Below are 26,186 nucleotides of genomic sequence, written 5' to 3'. Positions count from 1 at the left end.
GGAACCGCCGCAACTCCTCATCCGCTGCTTGAGCCTGCGCCAGAGCATGATAGTCGACCGGAGCTGTGACCGATTCCACCCGGGACAAGGAGTCCGCCACGGTATTGGCCGAGCCGGGAATATGGCGAATGTCTGTCGTGAATTGTCCAATGAAGTCGAGGTGCCTGGCTCTGCGTGGAGAGCACTTGTCAGGGTTTTGGGCGAAGGCTGCGCTGGGTTCATCTTCGCGGAGAAGAAAGCCAAGGGTTGCCAGTGGTTGCGCACCTGTTGCTGGAGTACCGCTCCTACTGCAAAGTCAGAAGCGTCCGTCATGAGAGCCAGGGGGGTGTCGGGGATAGGGTGGACCAGCAGGGTCGCCGAGGCAAGCCTGGCCTTACAATCTTCGAACGCCGCGCTGCTTGCGGCCGTCCAGACGATGGGATATTGGCCTTTGGCTGCCCCTTGTAAGAGCTCGTGCAGGGAACCAGTGAGGCTGGAGGGCTCCGGTCATTGCTGCAGGCAGCCGCGACCACGGCCGCTACAAATGCATTACTTTCCCGGTTCATGCGGAAGCATATCCCGCAATTGTCATTGCAACAGCTCTGCATTTAATAGCAGACCATCAGAAAAGTTTAGATGGAACAATAAATTTTAAAAATGAATAGTGTGAAGTTTTATTTATTATACAGTTGTGCGTGTGGTTACAGCAGCTTCGTTTGCCAATGTAAACATCCTACAATTAATCCATACGGCCATGAAAAAAAACTTTGGTGAACGCAACAGTTAAGTTCAGTTTATATCTCTCCCATTTAAACTGTTGTGTATTATACATAAAAAAAAGTTGTAAATTAGTTTTTTTACAAAAATTAACAGTGGATTACTGGGCTCATATTAAAAAGAGTTTTAAAGCAACATAACCAAATTCCTGTAAAGATGGTATCCTCGTGCATGTTCTGCGATGCTGGTTTTACCACATTAAAGTTATTTGGGAATTGAATGAATTTCCAAACATTATTGTGTTTTGTCCGCCATTTAAAATATTTGTTTTACAAACAACAAATTATGTGCAGATAATACAGAAATTGCATTTGTAAAAATCTGTGATATTTAGTACAATCCAGGAATCTGTTTGAGAGTGTGAAATCAATGAAAACAGATTAAATCAAAGAAATCAGCAGGTCTGAAATATTGTTAAAACCCAACATATTGAAGAGGAAGGTGACAGGCATTTAAAAGATTTTATGATGCACGAAGATGAGGTCTCTCTTCACACGGATCCTTTTTCTTCGAATGTTGAGTCAGCTACTGTTACCATGCAAATAGAACTTATTGACTTCCAGAATGACTCACTTAAAAAGGAATAGCCATAAATTAGAAATTTCATGAAACAAATCATATGCAAACAACCGTTTTTGGGCATGAAAGCAAACAATAACACAGATCGAAACAAACCTATGCCAATCTTTCTCTCATGAAATTTTTTTTTATTATTATAAATCTTTCATGCTAAATTTAGCTAAAATGGTTGGAAAACCAAATCAAGTGTCTGGAAAAAATAAAATTCACATCAGTTTTCTTGTTAAAATATATTATTTCAACAGGTTATTATTTTAATCTATGGTATTTATTTTTAAAAAATTATATGTAAAATTAATATATCTAACAATTGGTGTTTTTTATTCAGAATAAATTTCCTCTCAATTGAAGCATGTGGCAGAACAACAGGAGAAGTGCCATACTAAGCAACTGGGATATCCAGTGAAACATTGAGTCTTCCTCCATCATGTCGCATGATGTGTTCCACTAGCTACTAGATAGCGCTGGAGGTCCAATTTAGTTGAAAGAGATGTAGTGACTAACAAGAAGCATATTTGTTCAGTTTATTTTCTCCATGTCAAACACATTTGATCATAAAGTCATTCCTGTTCCTATTGTTCCGTGCCTAGATTTGTCGGGTACTTTGAAACTGTAGACAAGTGATGAACGACTTAATAAAATGTGCAAAGGCATATCAATCTTTCATAATGGGCTTCTAACAGAAGGAAACAATTGCAGGATCCTGGGCAGTTGTATTTTTCGAAGAGAGGAGCTGCTATTCCTGCTAAGAAACCACAGACTATGGTAGTGTTGTTCTACTACTACTAAGGCTCATTCTACAATGACACGGATATGGATAGATATGACAACACACCATACACCAATTTATTTAAAAAAGAAATATTAAACATTATATACTGATTAAAATGAGATGGACAAAAATATTGCATAGTAAATGTTTACTAAAACGTAATATGCATTTCAAAATGTAAATAATCTGTTGTAACTGACTTTTAAACTGTGTTAATTTTTTGTCTACACAATCTATTAACAAACCTTTAAATAATACCGTAGTTAGTATTTAAGTGCATCATGCATCATAAAGTTGCAAGACAAATGTTTGTATATCATAGGTTGCAAACAAACCTTAAGGTGCCTGTCTGTTCCGTAGGTTTGTTTGCTTGCAAGTTTCATTTCATTGTTTATTGAGCCTTATTAATGACTTTCTTAAACTTACACGAAGAATGTACTTATCTAGGTAGGTACCTAATTTGTTCGTTTACAGGCTTGAGTGTGCAAATCAAGAAAACGTGTTGAGAACGTGGTTCTACTACTTTGAGCATTCAAACAGACATATCATAGTTGTACTTGCAATGACTTTGTACCTCCTATGCAGTCCCAGCTGGCGGAACGCACACTTGCATCACGTCCGCACGAATCAAGTTAGTGATTGTGTACGCAACTAAGTAAGTACTCCATGCAGTGTGTTAGGTACCTGTATGAATACCAGTGTATTTAATTCCCGGAAGAATTGATGTAAAATTTAAAGTCATAATATTTACAAAAGAAAGTCCGTCAAGTATGTGAATGCCTTAAGAGTACCTGGTTTGACGAACATCTTAATATATTTTGCGGCCTCAGGCCAGTTTAATACGTAGTGCTCACAGATTGTATTTAATAATATATGAATAGTCTGGCTCCAGGAAACGGAGTAGCCCAGAAGCGACAAGCAGTCTCTGGTTTGACTAGTGTTTTTCAAATAAAAAATTACCACATAGATAATATGCACATATTTAGACTTTGTCAGAAGTTTCCCACGTGGATAAATTAACTATGTAAATTGCAAGATGTTAGACGTTAAATTTTACATAAAGAACTTATCAGTGGCTTATGGATGTGGCGCGCGAAGGCGCTGGTCCCCCTCTCCCGCCGCTCCCCTCTTGCTGAGCCTTCAGGAGTTCGCGGTACAAGGTGGACGTGACATCACGTGTGGAAGCTGTAATGCGTGCTGGTAAATCATATTAATCAACCAAAGTTAATTCACCAAGAATACCTGGACCAGTTTGCTGTGCAGGACGTGACCCTCCCGCCGTAACTTCTCCTTCGCCGCGCGACCGCACTGTGGAATTTTAAAAATAGTACAGGGCCGACTGATTCAGATCGCAATCTTTCCATAGCGGGACGGCCGCCAAAAGGCATGGACGAGTAACGTGAATTGCAACATGTGTTAACAGTGTTTCCAGTGTAATTTGTAACATACCGACTCAGGCTTAGTACCTGCACATCGACTTGTGTGAATAAAATCACGCCCGCCAAAATGTTTGTCTTATTCAGTAGTACTCCGCCCAACCTACTTAGGAATCAACTACCTATGCTGAGAGGGGAGCGCTCAAGGATGTCGTTAGTTAGTAGGGTCTTCACCAACAGGTGCAGCCGCCGAGCTTAGTGAGCCACGCTGGGGCCGGCGACCCACACCAACCCTTGGGTTAGACGTAAATTACTTCCGCGTCACTAAGTTCAAACCGGTTCTCAGTCACGACACCGCCGGGCGGTGGCAACAACAAACAGTCCCTTTACTAGTATCATTGATAAAACTGTAAAGAGGTTCGAAGACATCAGGATGAAAGGAGTGATGCAACCTACTTGTACTATTCAATATACTATTGACAACCTCTACGTTTGCCCTATAACATTTCTAGACACATTCTAAAATCACATAGTATCGTGTCGAAACACTTAAAGTTAAAAGGAAAGATGGCAATTTTTCGATCAACGGACATGGGAAAATCAACACACGGTTCCTCATTAAATTAGGGCATTGTTTAGATCATATATTGAAAGTTTTGAAAAGCAACCTTTCCATTTCAGTAGAAATAAAAGTGAGGAATAATTATCCGTGATCTGGGTCCCTCAATGATGTTCCTCTTGTTCATTGAACTACACCCTGATGTGAAAGCTAGTAAGACTCCGTACAACAAAGTTTTGCTGAATGATTTCAACCTCCGTTTTGGGCTCCCTTGTTCGGATACATGCAAGTACTGTGACTCGCTGTATATCAATTTGATGTCTGCAGAAACAAGAGGAGAGAAGGACTAGCCAAACACGAAGTTATCTGTATCACTCTAGGGCCAATCAGGCCTACAAAACCTGACGCCCCCGCAAGCCCCTAGGGAGCGTCGTGAACCGCGTAACATTGCCGGGAATTACCTGGTATAGTGTATCGCCATCCGACATATCAGCAAAATAAGTTACGGCACACAATTCACCCAAACCTCTCGGCATTCAACGCGGGTATAGAAAATATCAGGGCTTAATTTAAACAACAAAAGAAAGGAATTTGCTTGAGAAAGCACAACTTTTGCGGCAAATACGACAAGACAATATTTATTAATCTGAAAGTCTGACATCAAACTATTACAAGCATAAAAAAAATATAAGCATTCGCCGGTACCTATTAATTAAATCGGGCCCGATGCTATAAACTATATATATATATATATTCATACCCAACACATGATAAGGAAATATAAAAATACCTTAATCTTAACATCAGTTACCAAGACACTTTATATTTATTTAAAATCTCAAATTAACCAAGTTCCAGTTAGTAAAGGCCTTCCTGGTTACGCGACGTGCTCAAGTGTTCGGGGGACAGGTACCCTTAAAACGTTCAACGCGAGTCTCTACCATTTGAATTTTATCAATTATTTACTTCACGTGTCCATATCCGAAAATTGTTACATGTAACTGGGGGAAAAACAGACCTCCGATGTAAAATGACACTCTCAGGCTTGATGTAATTATTTCTGCCACCAATCTCTTGCAGTATAACTCCGTGGCACAAGGGGAATCACAAGGGAAGTCACTCACGTATCGGCTCGGCGTCTCCGTATGGTTAGCAAATCCTCGCTAAACCCCACTGGTCCTCAGGCCAGTCGGTGCTGACGGCTATACCAGCTGGAAGGAGCCTCGTTCCGCCGCGATAGAACAGCGGCTATCATCTTCCCCAGCTTTACAGCTACTCTTCCACACACATATCAACGAGTTATTTGCCGCCCAAGCCGGCCCCACACTCGCAAAAATCATTTTTAGCGAGGCCCCTGGCGCGAACCGAATCACACTCGCCGGCCCGTCGTACATAACAGCTGATCGCCTGCCATTCCCCTCTCCTCCTTCAACCAAGGGAGGGGAAAAAAGTCTGTCCCTCGCGCGCATGCGCGCCGTGCTCGTGAATTGTTTCATTTTACCCCGATCACAATTTGTCCAACTTTGCTCTGTCGCATTAATAATTAAAATACTTTTATACAAATGCAAATATATAACTACATTATAACTATAGCTAATAAACACAATTATTTAATGATATTCAAACTAACTGTTACCAGGTGCTCCCAGGCGACACTAGCGCTGAAAAACGTTACCAACATTTCAAAAATACCGCCGTACGGATAACACCAATACTCAATATAAACTATAATATAAACTTCCTTTTAATTTTCTAGTAAAACAGTACCCCGAGAAAAGGGGTACAAACCCTGAAAAATGAACACGCAATTCAAAGAAAGAAGAATGTTATCATATTATGTGTATTTTTTTTTTACAGCAAGTGACTTCACTTCAGTGGAATGATATAAAGCCTTAGTGAGGAACACCAATCTGAAAATCACAGAGACTCTTAGGTTAAATTTTAGTCCTGATGACCCTTCAAACGTTTATGTAAGAAGAAATCATTACATGTTCAGACAGTGGAGCATTTTCCTCATTTATGGAAGGAAAACCAACAAGGCTTCCATCTGCTATTTGCCTCAACTGTACACAGCAATCATACGTCTCAATAGAAAATTGGAAGGACTTTATGTGCATGTGCAAATATTTGACACCGAGAAGAACACCTTAAATCAGAAGTTGCTTAACCTCCGAGTGTGTTAAGTTTTTTCAATAATGTTTTACAGTTCATTTTCTTAATGGTTACACCTTGCTCTAGTAAAACTTTTAATACATTATTTTTTTTAGTAAATTTTTTTTTGAGACAATTACAATCTGTTTCTAAGAATAAATATCCACATTTATGAGTTTTGATAAAAATCTGATGTTAGATAAAACTTATGAGTGTTGATACGCCCCTCGTGCCCTAATATATTATTTTAATTTAATAAAAAAGGCCAAGGAAACAGCTGGACAAAAATAATAAGAAAAATAAGTTATTTACCAGAGGGGGCACGAGTTGGTGAACAAGACAAATTTTATACTCCCTGCACACAAGCAACTTGGGAGCTAGTGGATCGTTAAATAGAATAAGGTATATAATAAATAAATAAACACTACATAAGTAGCTTGGTCTATAGGTTTCCCTGGTTTATTTAAATAGGTTTTGTTTTGGCATTGTTTTGATTTCACAATAAAAGATCTTAGCAAGTAACAAAAAGGAAGGCCGGCCCGAAATTATGTAAAACAATTTATATTATATTAATTAATCATCATCACAGAACAAAATAATTGAAATATTCCACCTTATTAGATTCTTTCGCTGATTACATAGATAATAGTCTCATTGATTTTACATATTCTCGTCAATTAAGTTCTTAAGTCACTGTTCGCTGGTATATAATTTGTTTCGTTGGCGGTAGGAAGGAGTTATATGTTAAATGACACCCGGGGCTTCAAGTTGGACCTCTGGCGAGGATGAAGCTCTTCTTAGAGGGAAATGAAGCTGGAGGTCCTGGACAACATGATGGGTGCAATTTCGGCGCCCAAATGTTGGACCCAAACAGGGTATAGCTCCTGGACTCAGGAGATGTCTCGCGCCGACATCAGAAAGGCCGAGAATTGTGCGGATGACGCGGCAGAAATAATCATTAAGTAAAATAAAAAAAATTAATAAAAATTTAACTAAAACATGACTTGTTCTAATTGTTTCTACTGACTGGCAACTACTGAAATTTAGCTGGGATCACATCCCTTAAGACAGCTGACTACAAATCTTAATCACACGATTTCGCCATTGCCGCGAAAAGCCTCTTAACACAGAGTACGCCGAGATGACGCGGTAAGTAGCCGAAGTCAGAGTACTGAGTGCCGCGGTGGCGGACAAAGCTCTTAATTAAAACGGGCGGTCGGCCCTAGGGAAAAGAGGGGGAAGGTTCGGTTCTAGGCCGAAGACATCCGGAGGTGACCGAGTGGTCGTAAGTACGACTTCAGTTGTTTGCGCCGAAGAGCGACTGCCGCGCTCTCTACCGGTGGGCACAGAAAGCAACAAACAATACACTTCCACAGGTCGCGATTTGAAAGCATAGGGGCATATGGCGCCGCGGAGCTGCTCTCTAGCGGCGTAAAGGGGAACTAACGGAGGAGGTGAGCTGAATCACCGCCAGGTGTCACGTGGGTCAGCTCCACGAGCTGCCACCAAGAGGAGAAGTTACTGTTTCTGCCGCTAGATGTCGTGGGTGGTCCATCCTTGCACATATTTTTTTTATGACAAGTCGTCCTTGGAGTCGGTCACTGCCTGGCGGGGATCACGTCAGGTCAATGGTCCTGGGCTAGATTCTTATTATCAAGGGGGGAGGAGGTGGAGTAAGAGGGGGGGCAGAAAATGCAACCAGGCTGGGAACGGAGGTCCATGGGAGACTCGTTCGTGCCGAGACTAGCTAGTCTCAGCAGGCCTTTAAGAAACAGAGCTTGCAGGCCAGAAGCTGCTCTATGCGATTTTAGTCATGTAGGGAATTAGTATTACAAACCCCGGATGTGACTGCAGGCGAGAGAAATTTCAACCGGGCTGCCAACGACTACATTAGACTAGCAAAAGCTCAGATTGATCCTCGAGAAAAGGTGCCTCGGTCCACTGGCACAAAGTTTAACTACGTAGAGTACACCAGCCTAACAAAGTGTAAATCATCCTTTTGTAACTAAATTATAAAGAAAAATAAAATTTCCAAAAATAATTTCAAAATAATAATAACAATTAAAAAAAACGTGTCGAAATTCCTAATTTCCGGCACAGTGTTTAGTAACCATAGTTTTATAAAACCAATAATTTTTATTAGTAATTGTTATTTCCCTGGAATACTATGTGTAATATATTTTTGTTTGGAAAAAAAAGTTCTTTTAAATATAACTGTTTCTTAAAAATGAATATTGATACACCTAGGTACTAACACGAAACAGTACTCATAAAAACTTCTTCGCGGTGTTCCTATATATGTAAAATTATACAGATTAAGATTTTAAGTATAATATCAACTTGTTTAGTGACTTTCTGCTATATAAACGACCGTGGGCACGCGGGCTCACCCGCGGTGGAGAGCTGCTGAATGCAGACAGGCAGGTCCGCGGTGGAGGTGGCCGCGTGCTCTCCCAGGATGTCGGGCAGGGCGTTCCTTCGACCAGTGCGGCCGGACGTCAGGAAGTCCTGCACGGGGTCGTGGCTCGTGTCTGGCGACTGCTCCATCACGGCCATCATCTTCAGCACTGCAACAGGCACGCGCCCCGCGTCACACTTACTCTGCTGCCCCGCTGGTCACACTTGTCCACTGTTTCACTTCAAACACCGCCCACTGATTTGCAAGCCAGTAACAATACTACAGTGTTCACTGCTCATAACCACATCTTGTTAAATACGCACATTAGAGTAAGGATATTATAGATTTATAATAAAAAAATAATGGGAAAAGTGGAGTTGGTGAGTGCATAGACATAATTACCATGGGCGCAACCTTTAGACTGACGGCAACACGAGCTCAGCTAGACTCTTGACTCGGGGCGTGATGCAGTCCAGGCGTGACAAAATATGAGACATGACCTCTCCTAAATACCTTGTCCGCTCTCATTCTCTGACACACTAAACTAAACACACGGGCTCTTAATGCCTCCACACCTCCACGCACTCCCACGTGGTTGGAGAGAAACACACATGGTTTTAGCAAGAGTCCTTTATTCCTCACTTCGCACTTCCCTTCCTCACGATCGTTAATAGTTAAAAAAAACTGTAGTTGAACACACAACAGGCCCTGCGGCACGAATCGAGTTAGTTGATCTCAGCACACCCGCGGGGCTTGGCAAAGTCCAGTGTGGGGTTCAATTAGTTTAGGCTGAGTAGACGATATCCTGAGATGGGCCCCGAAGATGAAAATAAAGGTTTATTTTGTACAATAAAAGGATGAAACAATCTTAATAAATCAGTAGCGGGCAATTATGCCGTCCCAGGGTTACTTTTTAAGTATTTTTTTCAAACTAAATGTTGCAGTCCAATTGATTCATTAAAACAAAATTAACCTGTAACTTTTTAAAACCCATATAATAACCCTAAGTACGCGTATGTGTATTTGTTTTTGCTTAATTGACAGAAATCAGTCTGTCGCCTCAGGTGGCGATGAAGTTCGACTGGGCTGAAGAATGGCCGACGCTAGACAGCATCCCTATGTCAAGGTACAAAAGCTGTTTGGTCACTCAAATTTTGTGCCACAGACATTAAAAGCGTAAGGCATAAAACAATTCACAAAATTATGACATATTGTTAACTTGAAACATACCCTTTACATGATCGGTTATTTAAAATATAAAAAGTATGAGAACTTATTATGACTCAGAGGTTCGTTTAGAAAATCAAAGTCCGCTTAGAGATAAATAAACAAAATTGCTATTATTTGTGTAGCTGATCATAACGGAAAAGACATACCCCTTGGGGAGCCAAAAAAAAGACAATTCTTTAATTAATGTAGGGTGTTCAGGCACTGACCAACACTCCTCCCTCCACTATTTCTTTCGGGTGAAAGCGCGCTGTTAAAAATGGCCTTGCTCACGTCACACGCTGACATATAAGTTCGGTAAAAATGTCAGGGCAGGAAGAAAGTGTAGAAGGTTACGGAGTCAATTGGGCTCTAAGGGGCGTAGCCCATGAACGATATTCAATCGCACCACTCAAAAGTAGCTCAATGTGACGATACTAGTGTCTCGTGCAAGCTGCAATCAGATACAGTGCCACACCTAGGCAGTGGGTATTTAACTTCACACAACCTTTATGTCATGCAAATTGTTATTAAGATCGTACATGTCTTTTTAGTAACTTCATGCTCCATCTATATTCAAGTTGACGAATTACTATAACAATTAACTAGCAAATTTTTCCAGTTATTTTTTTTAGGAAAACTAAAATGACTGAAAGAAGAAAACGAATTAGACCCAGACATTAGGATTAAAACCTCTGTTGAGTGCTGCTTCTTAGCCAGTCTCTCTCAAAACCATTGAAACCACACTGGAATAATCATAAACATCAGTTACCCATGCACCATGAAACATGAAGTAGGTAATATCTGTCTTTCTGTGAAATTCTCTCTTGTACAGAGAAACTTTAGTTTAACCCAGACATTTAAAAATCAAGCTGAAACCTTGAGGATATCTTTTTGAAAACCTCATATCTTTTTTTTTTTTCATTTTGTAAAATGCAGCACGCAAACTATTTGACATTAAGTGGAGATATGTTGCATATGTTTTAATAGAATTATGACATTGTCCGTGGCTATGCCAAACTTTAGCCCGATGTGGCACCATATTCTACTTTAAGGATGAAACTGCCCAATACCTTAAATAGGAAGCATCCACACCCCAGGGACTTCATCACTTGCCAGCACTGATCCTTCACTTGTGTTTATTTTATTTAATGTTCTCAAATGCTGTATTGTTTATCTTCGGGGCCTGCCTCGGGAGGCAGACTGCTTGAATAGTAATTTTTAACTCTCTTCTGGGACTTCAAAACTAGCGTATAACTTTTAAGCCACGAGGGTGACCGACTGCAACTATACCGATTCTTTCCACGAGGTGTTTTACAGTATAATAGCTAGAGACATGTAGCCATATGCCAATAACTGGTGTTAAACACATGACGTTTACCGCACACACTCTTTATCAAGTGTCGACAACTTCTCGTATAAGGCGTGTGGGAAACTACGTTTAAGTCTGGAAGGATTGAGGAGGTTTACAGTAGGGCAGTTAGTGTCTCATTCCACACCCTACCTGAAGATGGGTTCAAGGAATGGCAATAGAACACTGCTTTAGTTATAAGTACTGTAAGATCAAAAGAGGTTGAGCCTGTCAGGCAATTATGTAGTTGTACAGGTGCTATCTTAAATTGCCAATGTTTTAAAATTTATCTCAATGTTGATACAAAGCTCGGACAAATTGATAAGACCCAGAGTTGTAGAATGACTTAAATACTTCAGAACTTTAACTGCATGAGTAGGATTGCACTTTGCTGTAATCTGGAAATAAATTGGTCACATGCAATGTGATATAGTTTTGCAGAGGCTTTTCTCGTGCTTGATTACAACATTTTGACATTTCCATCACTTGGAAATCTGTATCGGTGCAGAAAAGTACGAGTATAAGGATATCCGCATCATCATGGTTGGAATCATATTATCTCAAGCACCTTCTATTTGAACTTTAAGCATAGCTATAAGATGGGCTTTGTAAGTAATATTAATTTTAAAATCTGCCTGTGAATCTCCCACAGTTTCTCCACTTAAACCAATATCAGGACAAGACCACTTACCAATTGCTCCTGGGTTTTTGTTCCTGATATTCCATTTTATCCATTGAATACTACCTCAGCAGGATAAATTTTCTTCATATGCTTCACATACCTGCCACAAATCTCACCACAATGTATCATTCTTGGTCAGATAGCAGTTATATTATGATGTAGGAAGTAGCCTTCATCAGTGACAAAAGCATATGAGCCAATTTTATAATATTTTTTTCTGGTGAAATACTTGTATATGTAATCCACTAAAAAGAAATGAATAAGTTTTTTACTTACAAATTTACAATGCAAAATAAATGTATGTTAAAATTTACATTTCTCATATTAGTGGATTTGGTTATTTTTTTGTTCTGATAATACCAATTGTGTCTTTACCAACCCAGGTGCTAAAATCTCCATAACTATGAAAGTTAAACAACAGTCTTGATTTCCAATTTAGATTAATAATGCATTATTTATCACTTCCTACTTCAGTGGATTCCAAAACATGTTCAGCAAATATAAAACAAAACCAACAATAACTTAAACTCAATAGGAACTGGAAATTAAAAAAAAAAATCTGAGAAAATAATGTTATCACTCAAAAAAGAATTTTAACTCCGGATTCTGTGATATAATATCTCTTTACTTAACCTATATATCCCATTTTAAACTCCATAGGAATACAATTTCCAATCATAGTAAAAATAATTTTATAGTTGTGTTATGTTAAGTATTCATACTCAATATGAATCATTGTGCTTTATTCGCTTTGGATATCTCACTGCTTTTTATAAAAAACCAAATTACCCTTTTTACACCACTTATGGGTAGAATGTCTCGTAATGGTAAAACATATGTAGGTACTATTTTAGATGCATATTATTCATACCCAGTCCTATCTTAAGTTATACCTAATTGCTTAGTTTCAAATATATACTTTTCCATAAAACCTTATCTACACCCTTGTTACTCTTGTTCGGATGATAGTTCAGAAAATGGTTATTCAATGACAAGGACGAAGATGCTCACGACAAGGCCTATGAAGAGATTGTTGGTTAATCTGAGTATGTTAAGCCCAGCGCAATATCAGCCTTGTCAAACATGTTGACATTATTTCGAAAATCAGTTGTGCAGCATAACCTTAGATTCAGTATTTTTAACAAGTCCATCCAATGCATCTTTTTATTAGTTCTGAATGTACTGGAATCTGCTTCTTGAGCATTTCCATTGGTTGTGCAAGAGGTTTCTCATCCTCTATGCGGCAGATGGCTACGCAAAGGATGCCCATTCACGTGCTCAGGAACTGGAGGGAAAATGTCACCAGATGAGTGACAAGTAAAATAGAAGAGGGTTTTTCTCAATCAGATGTAGCCATGAGTTCTGGGCTGGCACATGGTAAGATAAAATGACTGAACAAGATCTATATGGCTCTACAGAAGTCTTAAGGTGGTCTCGCCCATGGCCGTGGTATCACAGACGGTCCTTTGTCCACTCATTTTCGGGATGTCTGAAAATGTGTAATACACTAGAGTAATTCTGTGTTATATCTCAAACAATTAAGTATGTTAGTTTGATCACTCAGTATTGTTTAAGTAGTATATAGTTTAATTATGTGTTAATTATAATTAAAAACATTCTTTAATTTCAGCATGTTGATCTTCAAGATGCACTATAGATAGCCGTGACTTGAGGGTATTCCAAGAATAGTTACAAACTCACACTGTTCCAGCACGTACATTAGCAGCATTTATTTTCATCGGGAGTTTCTGTTGATTTCAGAAAGAACTGTGATGATGCACAAATGATAGGGGAGATAGGTTCATCTGTTATTGTGGGTGAAACTTTTAGAGAAGCCTATATTACTTGTAAGCCTGAATGTAAATTGCTAATTATTTATGCCGCAGACACATAGAGCGTAAATGAATATGACACGAGACTTCTTGGAAACTGCTCAAGTATGATTCATTTCCTTATAAATGAGCGTCACTATGCAGTAATTAATGCCGTGTTACATCGCACATGACACTCTTCAATTAGGTTATTTTTAATATCCAAAAACATGCATCACATTTTAAATACTGTTATGTAGTGACATCCCTAACCCAAAAGTAGAGAAAGCTCTAACCAATCAAAATATTGATAGCACTGTACACAGTGGGAGGCCTTATCGGCTAACAATCTATAACAGTCCCAAGCTTCTGTCTCCAGTAATCATTCCTGTGTTGCGCAACGACTTACATTGTTTTAACTTATTCTAGAGTTTCTTTCTCACTTTATATATATTTATATATATTTATTTATATTCTATATATTATATATATTACTATATATATTTATATAGATAAAACCTCTGTGCCATATGCTGCTAATCTCAAGGTATGAGTAACTTTCCACAGGTCCACTATTGTCTTCCTGCACTTAACATAAATTACTGTGCTTTCCTTTCTATTCACATTTTATCTACGACAAATGCTTTAAAACACTGTCTAAATTAGTCTAATTAAAGAATAAATTACATTTATCACAGGAGACTTATCATGAGTATTAGTATTTATGCATTTTAAAATATTGGGTTTATTTTACGAAGTTTTTGTTAAGCCTAATAAGGATACTACACATCCATTGAACAAGTGATTTTTCACAATCAAAACATGAGTGAAAGAATTCAGAGCCATGAATTCTGTCACGCAGCTGTGAATGTCATGTTTTTGCACGAGGGATAGAATGCCTGACTTAATGGCAGCTTAACCCTGAGTCGGTGAGGTCGCCGGTTAATGATCTTCTGCTGGCTGTAAGTGGCTCAAACATTTAAAAAAAACATATACAATAATATATTAATGTTACTGTTATAATTTCAAATGACTTTAAATTTTGATATCCACTAGTCCACTCCCTGACTGATCACGCTCCAGTTCCAAAAGACCTAGACATAGGAGGTTCATTCAAAATGCTTTGTAAAAAAAATTCCTCTTTTGAGTAGCCTGAAACTGGTCTTAAGCTAAAACACATTTTACCCTTTAAATCCATATCCAAAAAGCTCAGAGAGCTGAAATCTTGTATACATAGGTTTATCTTAGTCTCTTGAGTCACATTAAGAAGTGAAGTCTTAATAATTCAGCTCTTAAGTTGTTTAGACCTAAATGTATATGCGTATATATATATACACACTAAATATGAAATTTAAAAGCAATACACTCGCTAACTGACTGACCTGAAAACAAAAGTCTTAGATAGTTGACATAGGTACCTACATGGGTTCTTCGTATGCAATAGAGCAGTACTAAAAAAATGATATTTCCCACCCTTCATGTATGCAGTGCAAGTGTTCTGCCTTTGGCCAGTCGTGGTGCTGTCGACGTGACGTGTGAGGTGAAGTGGTTAGTGAGTGGGAGGAGGGCTCTGGTCAGTCTTAGTACAGTCGCTGCTACGCTACTGTACAACTGCTTCAATATGTTCCTTGCTCTTTTTTGTGTTCACATCCAATTAATTTTTCACATATTCAATAACATCTTTTATTTCAGAATTCGGTTGGAAACAATGTCATAGTTGTTCCACAACGTCTTCCTTTCTGTCTATTTAGAGCTCCTGCATAGCCGACTAAGTTTGATTCTTTTTCATAGTATAATTCATTAGACGTAGGCCATTGATGGCACAGTGATACCTCACAGTGATGTACATTTGAAGGGAGACGGGTCCTGTTGTTTCTATTCCCCATCTTACTTCATGTACAGCACTGGCTCTCTGGCATCTCTGGTGCGTCAGTGTCGTACAGCATTTGCTTAACAACTGGCAACGGCTTCAAGAATTTACTACGATGCCATGTGGTTACATGTACAGAACCATGGCTGGGTACCTGGCTACAAATACATAGTGAAGCTCTGGTACAACAGTTACTAAATAATTATAAAATTCCAATTCATTTTTGTATTTTGATTGTTAACAGACTAATATTAGGTAGCCAATATAGATACTGTTACAAAGTCTGTGCCACTAATTACTCGGCTTAAATTTTTTTATTTAATTATAAATTAGTAAACGTTACACAAGGTTTATTTTTGCGATGAATGAAGATTACCCATGTTCTTTTGTTCCTGTTTTTTTTTTTTTTTTTTTTTTAATTCTCGAACTCCAAGTTTTGTTGTTTTCATGTTACTCATGCTTTATAAATACAATCATAATCACAAAAAAACAAAAATAATACAGCAGTTGTTACTCACACTTGTGCAAATCAATGCCCTGAAAAAAAAAGCAATGGAAAAAGCATATCAGTGAATACATATGTACATCTCTGTAGATCTACGCTCTTGAAGAGTAAAAACTGTGGAGGCAAACATATATACAGTGCATTTCCACTAACCAGAACTTTATGAGACTGGCTTTTGACAGTAATTTCTGGGAATCATTGCCTAATAATAACTGTTTTACACAATTTTTCATTTTTGACAGAAAGGAACACTTAAGAGTTCAAAAGTGTTCAGGTTCGTGATAATGCACTTATAAATAATGTTATAAGCATGAATTCTTCATTGTGCCCCAATATAACCAAATGTACACCTCTGCATGCAAACCAGCTATCGCTGTAGGTAAGATTATTTAACAGGGAAGACAAACTTAGGATGTTAGGTCACCATAGCAACCAAAGTTATTAGTCACACCCTAAATTTCTTTCTTAGTTATTGTTAGTAGTCACACTGGTGAAGTATCTGCAAGTATGATGACTGAAAAGTAAGAGTTTGGTTTGCGCAGTTACCCAGTGGTTCAATATTTCACGTTATAATTTTCAGGAAGTGAAATAGAAAAAAAAAACATTGCCTAGATAACGTGTAACGTTGCAGAATTCCTTCCCCATACTACTAGTAACACTTGATTAAAAATGTTTTATGTTAATGCTTTAGTATATTAATATTTTATTATTTTTATTAATGTTTTTTTTTAATTGTGTATAGGTGTTGCAAATATTTCATTCGTGTTTTGATAGTGATTATTATCATAATAGGTTATGTTTTGTATAAAGCTAAATTGAATGTTTTATTGTTATTTGTTTACTTTATCAATTATAATTAACAGGTATATTAATTACATTTTATTGAAATTTTAAGGCATATTCTGGGTGGTAAGACTGTATGGAACATTCTAGAAGATTTTAAAAGAAAGGAAGACAGGGGCGTGACACTGTCGCCAGCAAGTTATTTTTCACGCCTCAAATTAGTGCGTTTTTGGAAAAACCAAGCACGTTGGACGTATGAGTGCGCAGCAATAAACTAGAACTTTCGCTGGGCGCAGTCTCACCAGCCAACCAGAGCGAGTCTTGAGGTGGTGTGATGTCTCTCCAGACTTTTAGAGAGAAACATTCTGTATTGTGATTGGTCAGTTGGCCCACGGAGTTGGACCAACCTGGAATGTAACAAACGATGTTAATGATCAAACGACTTCTGGGTGTAGCGTTACATTCATAAGGGAGTCTTGTAATGGTAGTAGTTTGGTTAATTAAGTGAATTTACCTATATGAAAATAACTGTGATGTGTAGAAATTACAGTTGATCATTCTGAAGTCGAAATATTTGTTTGTTTTTTTTTTGTCTGGTGAATACTAAAACATTTTACAAACATTCATATCTCTTTAAGAAAGTACCTATCAAAAGTCTGCAAAGTAGAACAGATGTTACAACAAGGCATCAGAAGTGTAACTAGATTGTAAGTGAGGTTGAGGAAAAACGTATAAACGGAAAAACTAGTTTGAAAGGGGCATGTTTATAAGACGAGGCCAATAACTCAATTTTCTTTTTGTGGAAAACTTAGGCACATGCAGGCAGACTGTTTAAAAAATAAAACGAAAATTGGAAGAAATAGGAGGAAGCTAACATGTTTTTATTGCAAGAAACAAAGCCACTTTATTAATGATTGCAGATTGAAGAGTGTAAATGAAAGTAGTGAACAAAATTCTGGTGTATCTCATCGTAATAAAGGCAACAATACCAATGTCTTATAAATGCAGCAATGTACAGTGAAGGCACAGATTCCCAGAGCTGGTGGATTGACAGTAGAGTATCAGAGCACGTGTGTTCAGAAATTAGTCAGTTTTCAGAGTTTAAATGTTTAGAAAAATACCGAAAGGCTGTAATAAAGGATAACTGTCTGGTAGCATCTGTTGGTATTGTGCCAGTTAGAGTAAAAGTATTGATATAGATTCCTGATTAGTATCAGAGATAACTGAAATATTTTTTGTCCCACACATAAATTAAACCTGTTCTTGGTATGTGCTAAACACATTAAAAGTGTAGCATACGAAGTTGGCACACCTAATCATAGATCGGGTAAAAGCTTTAGCTAAGAAGCACTAAATATCTGATAACTTGTGAGCAGTGTATTGAATGTAAACAACATAGAACAACATTTCTATCTAGCAAGAACAAGAAAAAAATTGTTTTCCCAATTTAAATAACCTGTTTAGGAGGTGTAAATATTTTCTGCTAAATTTGGATGACTATAGTAAATACAAATTTGTGTAATTCATAGAACCAAAATCTCTGAACAAAATAAAAGTTTTTTTTACAGTTTGAAATGAAATAAAAATAACAAAGAGGCAGAACAGCAAGTGGATGTTCAAGAAGATGTAATATTAGAAGAAATTAAAGATTATGTCTAGAGATTTTTAATCAAAAAAAGTAGTGAACAAACTAATGAGACTGGTTTTAATTATGTCATGAGGAAAGTGGTATAGGCACTGTAATAGTAGTACTACTGTGAAGAAACAAGAGAAGATTGTGACAACCCAAAGACGTGTGGGCTGAGAAATCTTATCATTCTTGAAAAAACCTCGAAAATTCAGTAACCATTATTTGTTTATCTGCTTTAAAGGAACCCCTTTAGTATGGTGAGCCTGTGAAGAGTGAAAAATACATAGTAGAAGCATGTAAATAATGCTGAACTGCAATATAAAGAAAATAACAAATGGACTGAAGTGGAACAAGACATCTGCCACATCATATGTAGCAAGCAGTATTTACAATTAAATGTAATCAGAAAGGAGAGTGAGTTAACCCAGTACAGAGCAAGGGATTTTAACAGAAAAGCATCATGAATCCGGGAGAAAATTAAGAATAATAATTGTGTAAGCAGTTGCTAATAATTAAAAAAAAATTAATAATATGTGTGGAAACACTGAAGGGCTGAAATAGCTAAAGCAGAAGTGCTGTGTCATGGGAAAACAGTTTACAGTTTGAACAAATATACCTATGGCTTGAAGAAATCTCCGACTTGAAACAAGTTTAATCAAGTAATAAAAGAAGATGAATGTGGTTAATGTGATGAAATATGGAGTATCATTCCGCCCCTGAGCACCTGACATCGTCCGCCTTCTTCCTTTAAGTCAGATGCCCTGTCTCCAGATCAATGAGTAGACCACTACGTACGTGTGCGCGGGTGGCTGATCAAACAGTGCGTCAGCCATCCCCCTACCTGTGCGCTTGTGGCGGTGTGTTGTGTGTGATTGGTTTTCTATGTTTACTTAAGGTTTTTATGTTATAATAGTGATATTTATTTAATCATTATGTCTTATTGATACATTTTTGCATGTCAACACCAAAATTTCCATTCAAACAATTTAAACTTTTTCAATTACTTGTATTTTTAATAACCAAGTGTTTAGTTTATTGATTCATTTGAAATATTGTCAGTACATAAGTGTATGTATAATCAATGTTCTTATACGTATTTGTCTGGTCATTGTTCATCTCCAGTTACAGCTTCCACCCACCAACTGCTCTCTGCTTCACTGAAGTTGGCCGGCCATGTGGCATCGTCCGGCTGTCCCTAAGCGGTGTCGTGCGGGCTTGCATAGCCGCGCCCAGCCCAACTATCCGCTGCCATCGACCAACACCTCAAAAAAACTGCAGTTTAAAAAAAACTAAAAAAACACGCTTTTATCAGCTGCACACTTTAAAGTTTATAAAATTTGTCTCTTGTAATGTTTGTATTTCACCCCTACTCATCGCACGGATAACACCCACCACACTTCGGACGAACTACATATTTAACCTCAGATGTAGTCTCTTCACCACGCAGCTCCACCTGGCTTCGCATCGAATAGACGGGGAGGTTTTGACCGTATGTTCGGCCATGTGGAAGCTACCCTGGTATCGAACGGTCTAGAAGTGGGAACTTCGGCTGGAGTCGGGGTACATAAACCCCGCCGCTGAAGAGAGCGGGAGCTGCCTTGGGCTCCGCCGCCGCACGCCGCCTGAGATGACGTCACCATCTCCACACCTTCCGCGTGGAAGCCCGCTGCTCTTCGGACACGTTTAAAGACAAGACATTTTCCACGTCAAGACTTTAACATCTGGAGGAAGGTCTCAGGAGAAAATACGCTGAGCACCGAGTGAAAGTTGTTTTGAGCGAGCAAGCGAGTAATTCAGCGAGTATATTTGTGAACTCACTCTTCGATATATTTGAGTTTTCTACGAGTTGGGTTGTAGATTCACTCACGCGTGTCTGCCAGAAGCACGGGCTAACACGAGGCGAAGCGAGCAAGGCGGCGAGTCAGGTGTTGCACTACGAAAGTGTTAAATGACATTTCTGGACGAGCATTGCTGTTGTCTGTCTGTGAAACAGTACTGCGTCTACTGGACTGTGGTTACGCGACGGACGTTTCTACCCGGAGTTATTTAGATACCGTCTCCGAAACTCGTTGCGGTACATGAAGAGCAAGATTGAACATTAAACTTATGTTTCTCGCTAGTATGTTCGTATAGTAAACGGTCAGAGGACTTGCCACTGGTTGCGGAAGATGGCATCATGGACGCCGCGGCGAGAGACGCCGACCACGATTTCCCCTCTCGGCAGTAGGAGCGAGCAGCTTACACTCGGTTGTTCTACTCGTTGCCATATTCACTTGGCTTCGCGCGCGAGTGTCTACCAGCTAATTGTTCATCGTACTCCTGTATTATACGAGGCGAGTAACGCATTTATTCGTGACCGCATTGCTAGGCGGTGGAATTAATCTGCATTATTCGAAGTCTCACGCCTTTAGACCATCATTAGTGACATTTAAAATTTTGTCTAGCTATTTTGTAACATTCCTAATCATGGCCTCGCCTACAGATTTCCCGTGATAGAAACAATGTGGAGTATCATTCCGTCCAAGATGGAATTTCTCTATCGCCATGCATTTAATTGCCTTGTAAACTTAACCTATGTGCCGAATAAATATCAATCACTTTGTACGCCTTGTTTTTAATTTTAAGACCCCTGAGCGCCTGTCCTCAGCGATGAGTACTATCTTCTTTAAATTGTTTTCAGTAAGAGTTGTAATAAGGTACTCGTTCCGAATATAACTCGGGTGCAAATATAACTAGCCAGTACTTTGTTATAACCACTCTCATCCACCTGAAACCACCACATTATAACTTAAGATATGCAGTAAAGTAGTCCGTGCCTCGCACTAGGCACAGATAGCTTTGTCATGAAAAATGGTTCATATTCTGTAAGTCAAACCTATACGGGAAGTGGTTTGGTGCAACTTACGCTTTCCAAGATCTCATGATTGCAAAGATAGTTGAAAGGTCGCCATGAATGTCAATAAGTTAGTTTCAAACCATTCTTTGGCCATCTCGTAAATGGAAAGCTTTCTATTGGCAACATCACAATGTTCTTTATACGCCACAAACACCTGGGAAGATAATTTTTCATATCACGTTGGCAGAGACACGTGCCAATTTTTTCTATGCATTTATCGACCATGCTGCAAGATGCCAGTCAGGCAGCCATCTTGGGTTCTCCGGAGAGGGGTTAGGCGACTCCGCCACTTTGCAGCTTGATAAAGCAAAGGTTAAACATAGGGGCATCTCACTGCTTATCAACCACCGAGAAACTGACCTCTACTGACACGCCAGCCTGCACGTATTCATCTGTTCCTCTGCGTTGTGCGAGTAAACTTGCTGCAATTTTGTGGTATCGAAGCAAAACACAGGAAGTGCATAAAATGGATGTTAGGGTTAATAATTAATAGTTCATGCCGCAAAATAAAATGGTAGCATCCCTTAATTAGTAATGGAAGTTATTAATGAACACATGGAGCATAAAATTAAAATATTTTCCATGAATCCATCGTATTTTCGACCTGTAAATTAGGAAAATGTGGAATGCAGAGGTATTGTACTATAATCATATGGTAAATTCCCCAAATAATGTATAGGTTGGTGACAATAGCACGTTTATACCCCCAGGCAACAACCATGAGGTGAAAGCCGTGTCTGGAGCAGACTGGACAAGAAAAGATGACTCTGCGGCAGTTCACCAATGCCTTTAGTAGTATGCAGCTGAAGGGGCAAATACTCACCCAGTCTTAAACCCCGGGCCACTGTCTCACCATGCAGAAGCACAAAGCCAGAAGGGCGGACTGTGATGGTAGTATGTAAATGTTCCTACTGGCCCAGGGTTCAGGGCGTGATGTGTGGCGGGGTCAATGAACAACCACCATTTGCGTCACGGCGGCCATTATGGTGTAAAATTACCTCAAAAATGACACAAAATTTCTAGAAATTCCTCTATTTCTAGGGGAAAATTCCCGTTTTGAGGGAACATTTCCTGTTTAATTCCTCAAAAAGTCTAAATTCGGAATGCCTCAAAAGACTTTTGCCTTTGAAAGAACCTGAAATCCTAAAATCAGCTTAAGATTCCTAAAAGCAAGCCACCCTAAGCCGTCGAGGTCATGAAGACCTTGGCTGTAAACTCAATATCTTTGAAACTGACCAAAAAATTCCAAAAAAATCCCATATATAAAAAAATCGCTTACTTCCAATGTTAAGTTAACAACACATCCCAGTCCTCTGTTCGATTCCCGACAAGAGTACACATGTAATTTATGTATAAAAAATTAATAAAAATTGCTTGTCACACCCACTATCTTGGATTCTAGAAACGTTTCACTTTTCGTTACGGCCACCATCTTGAAAATCTGTATATTTTATGCTAGAATAACGGGAAAAATTAATTTAAAAAAATTAATGAAGATTTTAATAAGCAGTATCAGCCATCTTAGATTATGAGGTTAAGGCCACCATATACAAAAACGTAAGTATTTATTTAAAAAGTGGGAAAAAATTTTACAATTATTAAAATTATATTAAATAATTTTTTATAATATTTGGATTAAAAAAGCACTTAATAATGGAGTCTTCGGTTCAAACCCAGAGAACGCAAAAAAAAAAAAAAAAAAAGTCGATGGATCATTACTCCACGGAAGTCTGACCTCCCACCACTAATGACAAGGTAGAATATTGCCAGCTAGTACGATGTCACATATTATTTCGTATGCTTGAGGGTGCTATCGACATGTTGGTTTAACTTTTACCCGATTTAGTTAAGTAATTATTTATTACTGTAGTGCCTGCCATCTCGAAATTCGTCCACCATATTTTTAAGCTGTAAAGACAGAAAAAAATTCAAATCAATAAAAAAATTCAGCAGTTTATTTTATTTACTGGCTGAATCGATAGCCCTGGTTCGATCCTTGGCTGTTGAAAAAAGATAATTTAATCAAAATTACCAAACAAATGACAGTTTCGAGAAATAAAACAACAAATTTACAAAAAAAATATTTATTACATAATTTATACTCTACTGCAGGAACAAATGTTAAAGTTAGCAATCTAATAAACTTATAGTTCTGCATTGGCTTCAACTGACTAATTCTCAACTCCAAATGGCTTACTGAAGACAGAAACCAGCCGGATCCTTTTCCCACATAGTCTTTTTCTTCCCGACAGAGTATTTTCATACCGTGTTTAACAGACTGCTTCACATCGTCAGAAGTGTACATTGCAGCAGCCGATGACTTGAAAGCGCACTTCTTTTCTTGGTCCTCGAACAGATACGGTTTACCATATAGCCTACGCAGTCCAACTACAGTTATATTTTAAAGGTCCGTATGTTGCTACTTCATCAGTAAGCTGATTTATGATGTTCTGCTTGACATCGTAAAGAAATGTACAAATGTATTTCGACTCAATAAACATATTAAGATAATAGTAGTCTTTAAACATTCCATAAAACGCAGATTGCGCCAAGTGTAATCCATTATCATTTACCTGTAATTTAGTTTCATGTCCAGGCGTCATCACAATCGGTTGCGGCACATCTTCTTGTGTGCTTGTAACAGTCTCCAGCGGTAACCGACGAGTTGAAATGTCTGCAGGTAGTTAAACAGTAGGCACACAGACTTCACATTTACAGTTTTTCGCGTGTCGTCTCAAACTGCCAATACGAGATGGATTCTTCGTACATTTACTGCTATCATGTCTTCGTACATCATGAGAAAATGCGAACGACATATCGCAGTAGCCGCAAGGATGTATAGTCGACGAAGAAGAACCTTACAGACCCCAACCAGATGCTAATGTTACTGATGTTGTACTAATTCCCGGTGTACTCTGATGCACATCGATGCATCGTTGTTGCAGCGAAACCTTTACTTTCTGCCATGCAGTACGACCTCTGAATGTCTTCAAGGGGGTTATATTTTTTTTTTGTTCTGGAAAACCGCTAATGGCATTTCTCATAGCAAATCATTTTGGGAGGATAATTTGTATAACATTCAATCTTCTCTTGTCAACGAGCATTACTGTTGTTCGAGAATATCTTGTCACAGTAATGGCATCGATGCTCGTTATTGGTTGGCTAATCACCAACTTTTGAAGTTTCCTTCACTGAAGAAACCTCATTGTTCGAGGTTTACTCAGCAGCCAGCACTGCAGCCATGAAAGTCTGTTCTGCATGTGGAACCACACCTGTTGCAGAACTTGATGAAATGTGTATTCTAATCACCGAAAACATTAGAGGAGTCTTCATCACCATCAGCGTCGCTGCCATCAGTATCTCTTATGGTCGACGTAGCTGCCATCGAAGTCTCCGTCGATGGTACAACTTCCATCGAGGCCGTCGATAAATATGGTAAAAAAAGCCATCAATTTCTCATGAATAACCAGATACCGAACTTATGCATCAGACGAGTCAAACTAGGTGATCCTCACACCGTCATAGCAAATGACAACCTGAATGTCCTGTCGTCTGGAACTCGCTTATATATCAGCGGCTGCTCGAATAATATGCTATTTAAAAAACAATCCATTTACATTAATACATAAGTCAAAATAACATTAAAAAAAGGAAGCACACTCGAAAAGGGACACACATTTGGACGAAAATTCGACAAAAAAGAAGCATATTGCAGAAAAGGAAGCACATTCAAAAAAAGAATTGTCAAAAGTAAAGGACAAACAATACACACACAGGACATGCAATGAGCACGCAATGCACAAACAGAACATGCAATGAACATACTGGGCATGCAATGAACATAAAGAACACTCAAAGGCAACGCGATGGACACGCAATACACACATAGGACACGCAACGGAGTTTGTATGACTCGATGGAATTTGTATGCCTCGATGGAAGTTGTACCATCGACAGATACTTCGATGGCAGCGATGCTGATGGTGATGCATAACTTGATGAAATGTGTATCATCGTCACCGACAACATTAGAGGAGTCTTCAACAGGTGTGGTTCCACATGCAGAAGAGACTTTATTGGCTGTAGTGCTGGCTGCTGAGGAAACCTCGAACAATGAGGTTTTTTCAGTGAAGGAAATTTCAAAGGTTGGTGATTCCCCAACGAATAACGAGCATCGATGCCATTACTGTGACAAGATATTCTCGAACAACAGTAATGCTCGTCAACAAGAGAAGATAGAATGTTATAAGAATTATCCTCCCAAAATGTTTGGCTATAAGAAATGCCATAAGCGGTTTACCAGAAAAAAATAATATATATTACCCCCTTGAAGAAATGCAGAGGTCGTACTGCATGGCAGAAAGTAAAGGTTTCGCTGCAACAACGATGCATCGATGTGCATCAGAGTACACCGGAAATTGGAACAGCATCAGTAGCATTAGCATCTAGTTGGGGTCTGAAAGGTTCTTCTTCGTCGAATATACATCATTGCGGCTATTGCGATATGTCGTTAGCATTTTCTCATGATGCACGAAGACACGAGAGCAGTAGATGTACGAAGATTTCATCTCGTATAAAGTTTCGCTGCGATAAGTACCATGTTTGGTTTATACGTATTGGCAGTTTGAGACGACACGCGAAAAACTGTGAAGTTGAAGTCTGTGTGCCTACTGTGGAACTACCTGCAGATATACTCCTCGGTTACCGTTGAAGACTAGTATGAGTACAAGCACACAGGCAGATGGACAGCAACCGATTACGATGATGCCTGGACATGAAACTAAATTACAGGTAAATGGTAATGGACTCTTGGTGCAATCTGCATTTTTTAGGAATGTTGAAATACTAATATTATCTTAAT

At 38.7% G+C, this 26,186-nt stretch overlaps 1 protein-coding gene across 2 annotated transcripts in view; it reads right to left on the bottom strand.

Moving 5' to 3' along the window:
• The window catches only part of LOC134531674 (uncharacterized), a 523,079-nt gene that overhangs the window by 16,930 nt on the left and 479,963 nt on the right, over positions 1–26,186 (bottom strand). For both annotated transcript variants that reach the window (XM_063367463.1, XM_063367462.1), the window contains one exon: positions 8,584–8,760. In XM_063367463.1, the coding sequence (XP_063223533.1) occupies positions 8,584–8,760 (177 nt within the window). The remainder of the gene's footprint in view (positions 1–8,583; positions 8,761–26,186) is intronic.

The sequence above is a fragment of the Bacillus rossius genome, chromosome 5 (assembly GCF_032445375.1).
Source record: "Bacillus rossius redtenbacheri isolate Brsri chromosome 5, Brsri_v3, whole genome shotgun sequence".
Taxonomy (NCBI): Eukaryota; Metazoa; Arthropoda; class Insecta; order Phasmatodea; family Bacillidae; genus Bacillus; species Bacillus rossius.
The sequence above is the reverse complement of the archived record's forward strand: the minus strand, read 5'-3'. Positions and strand labels throughout refer to the sequence as shown.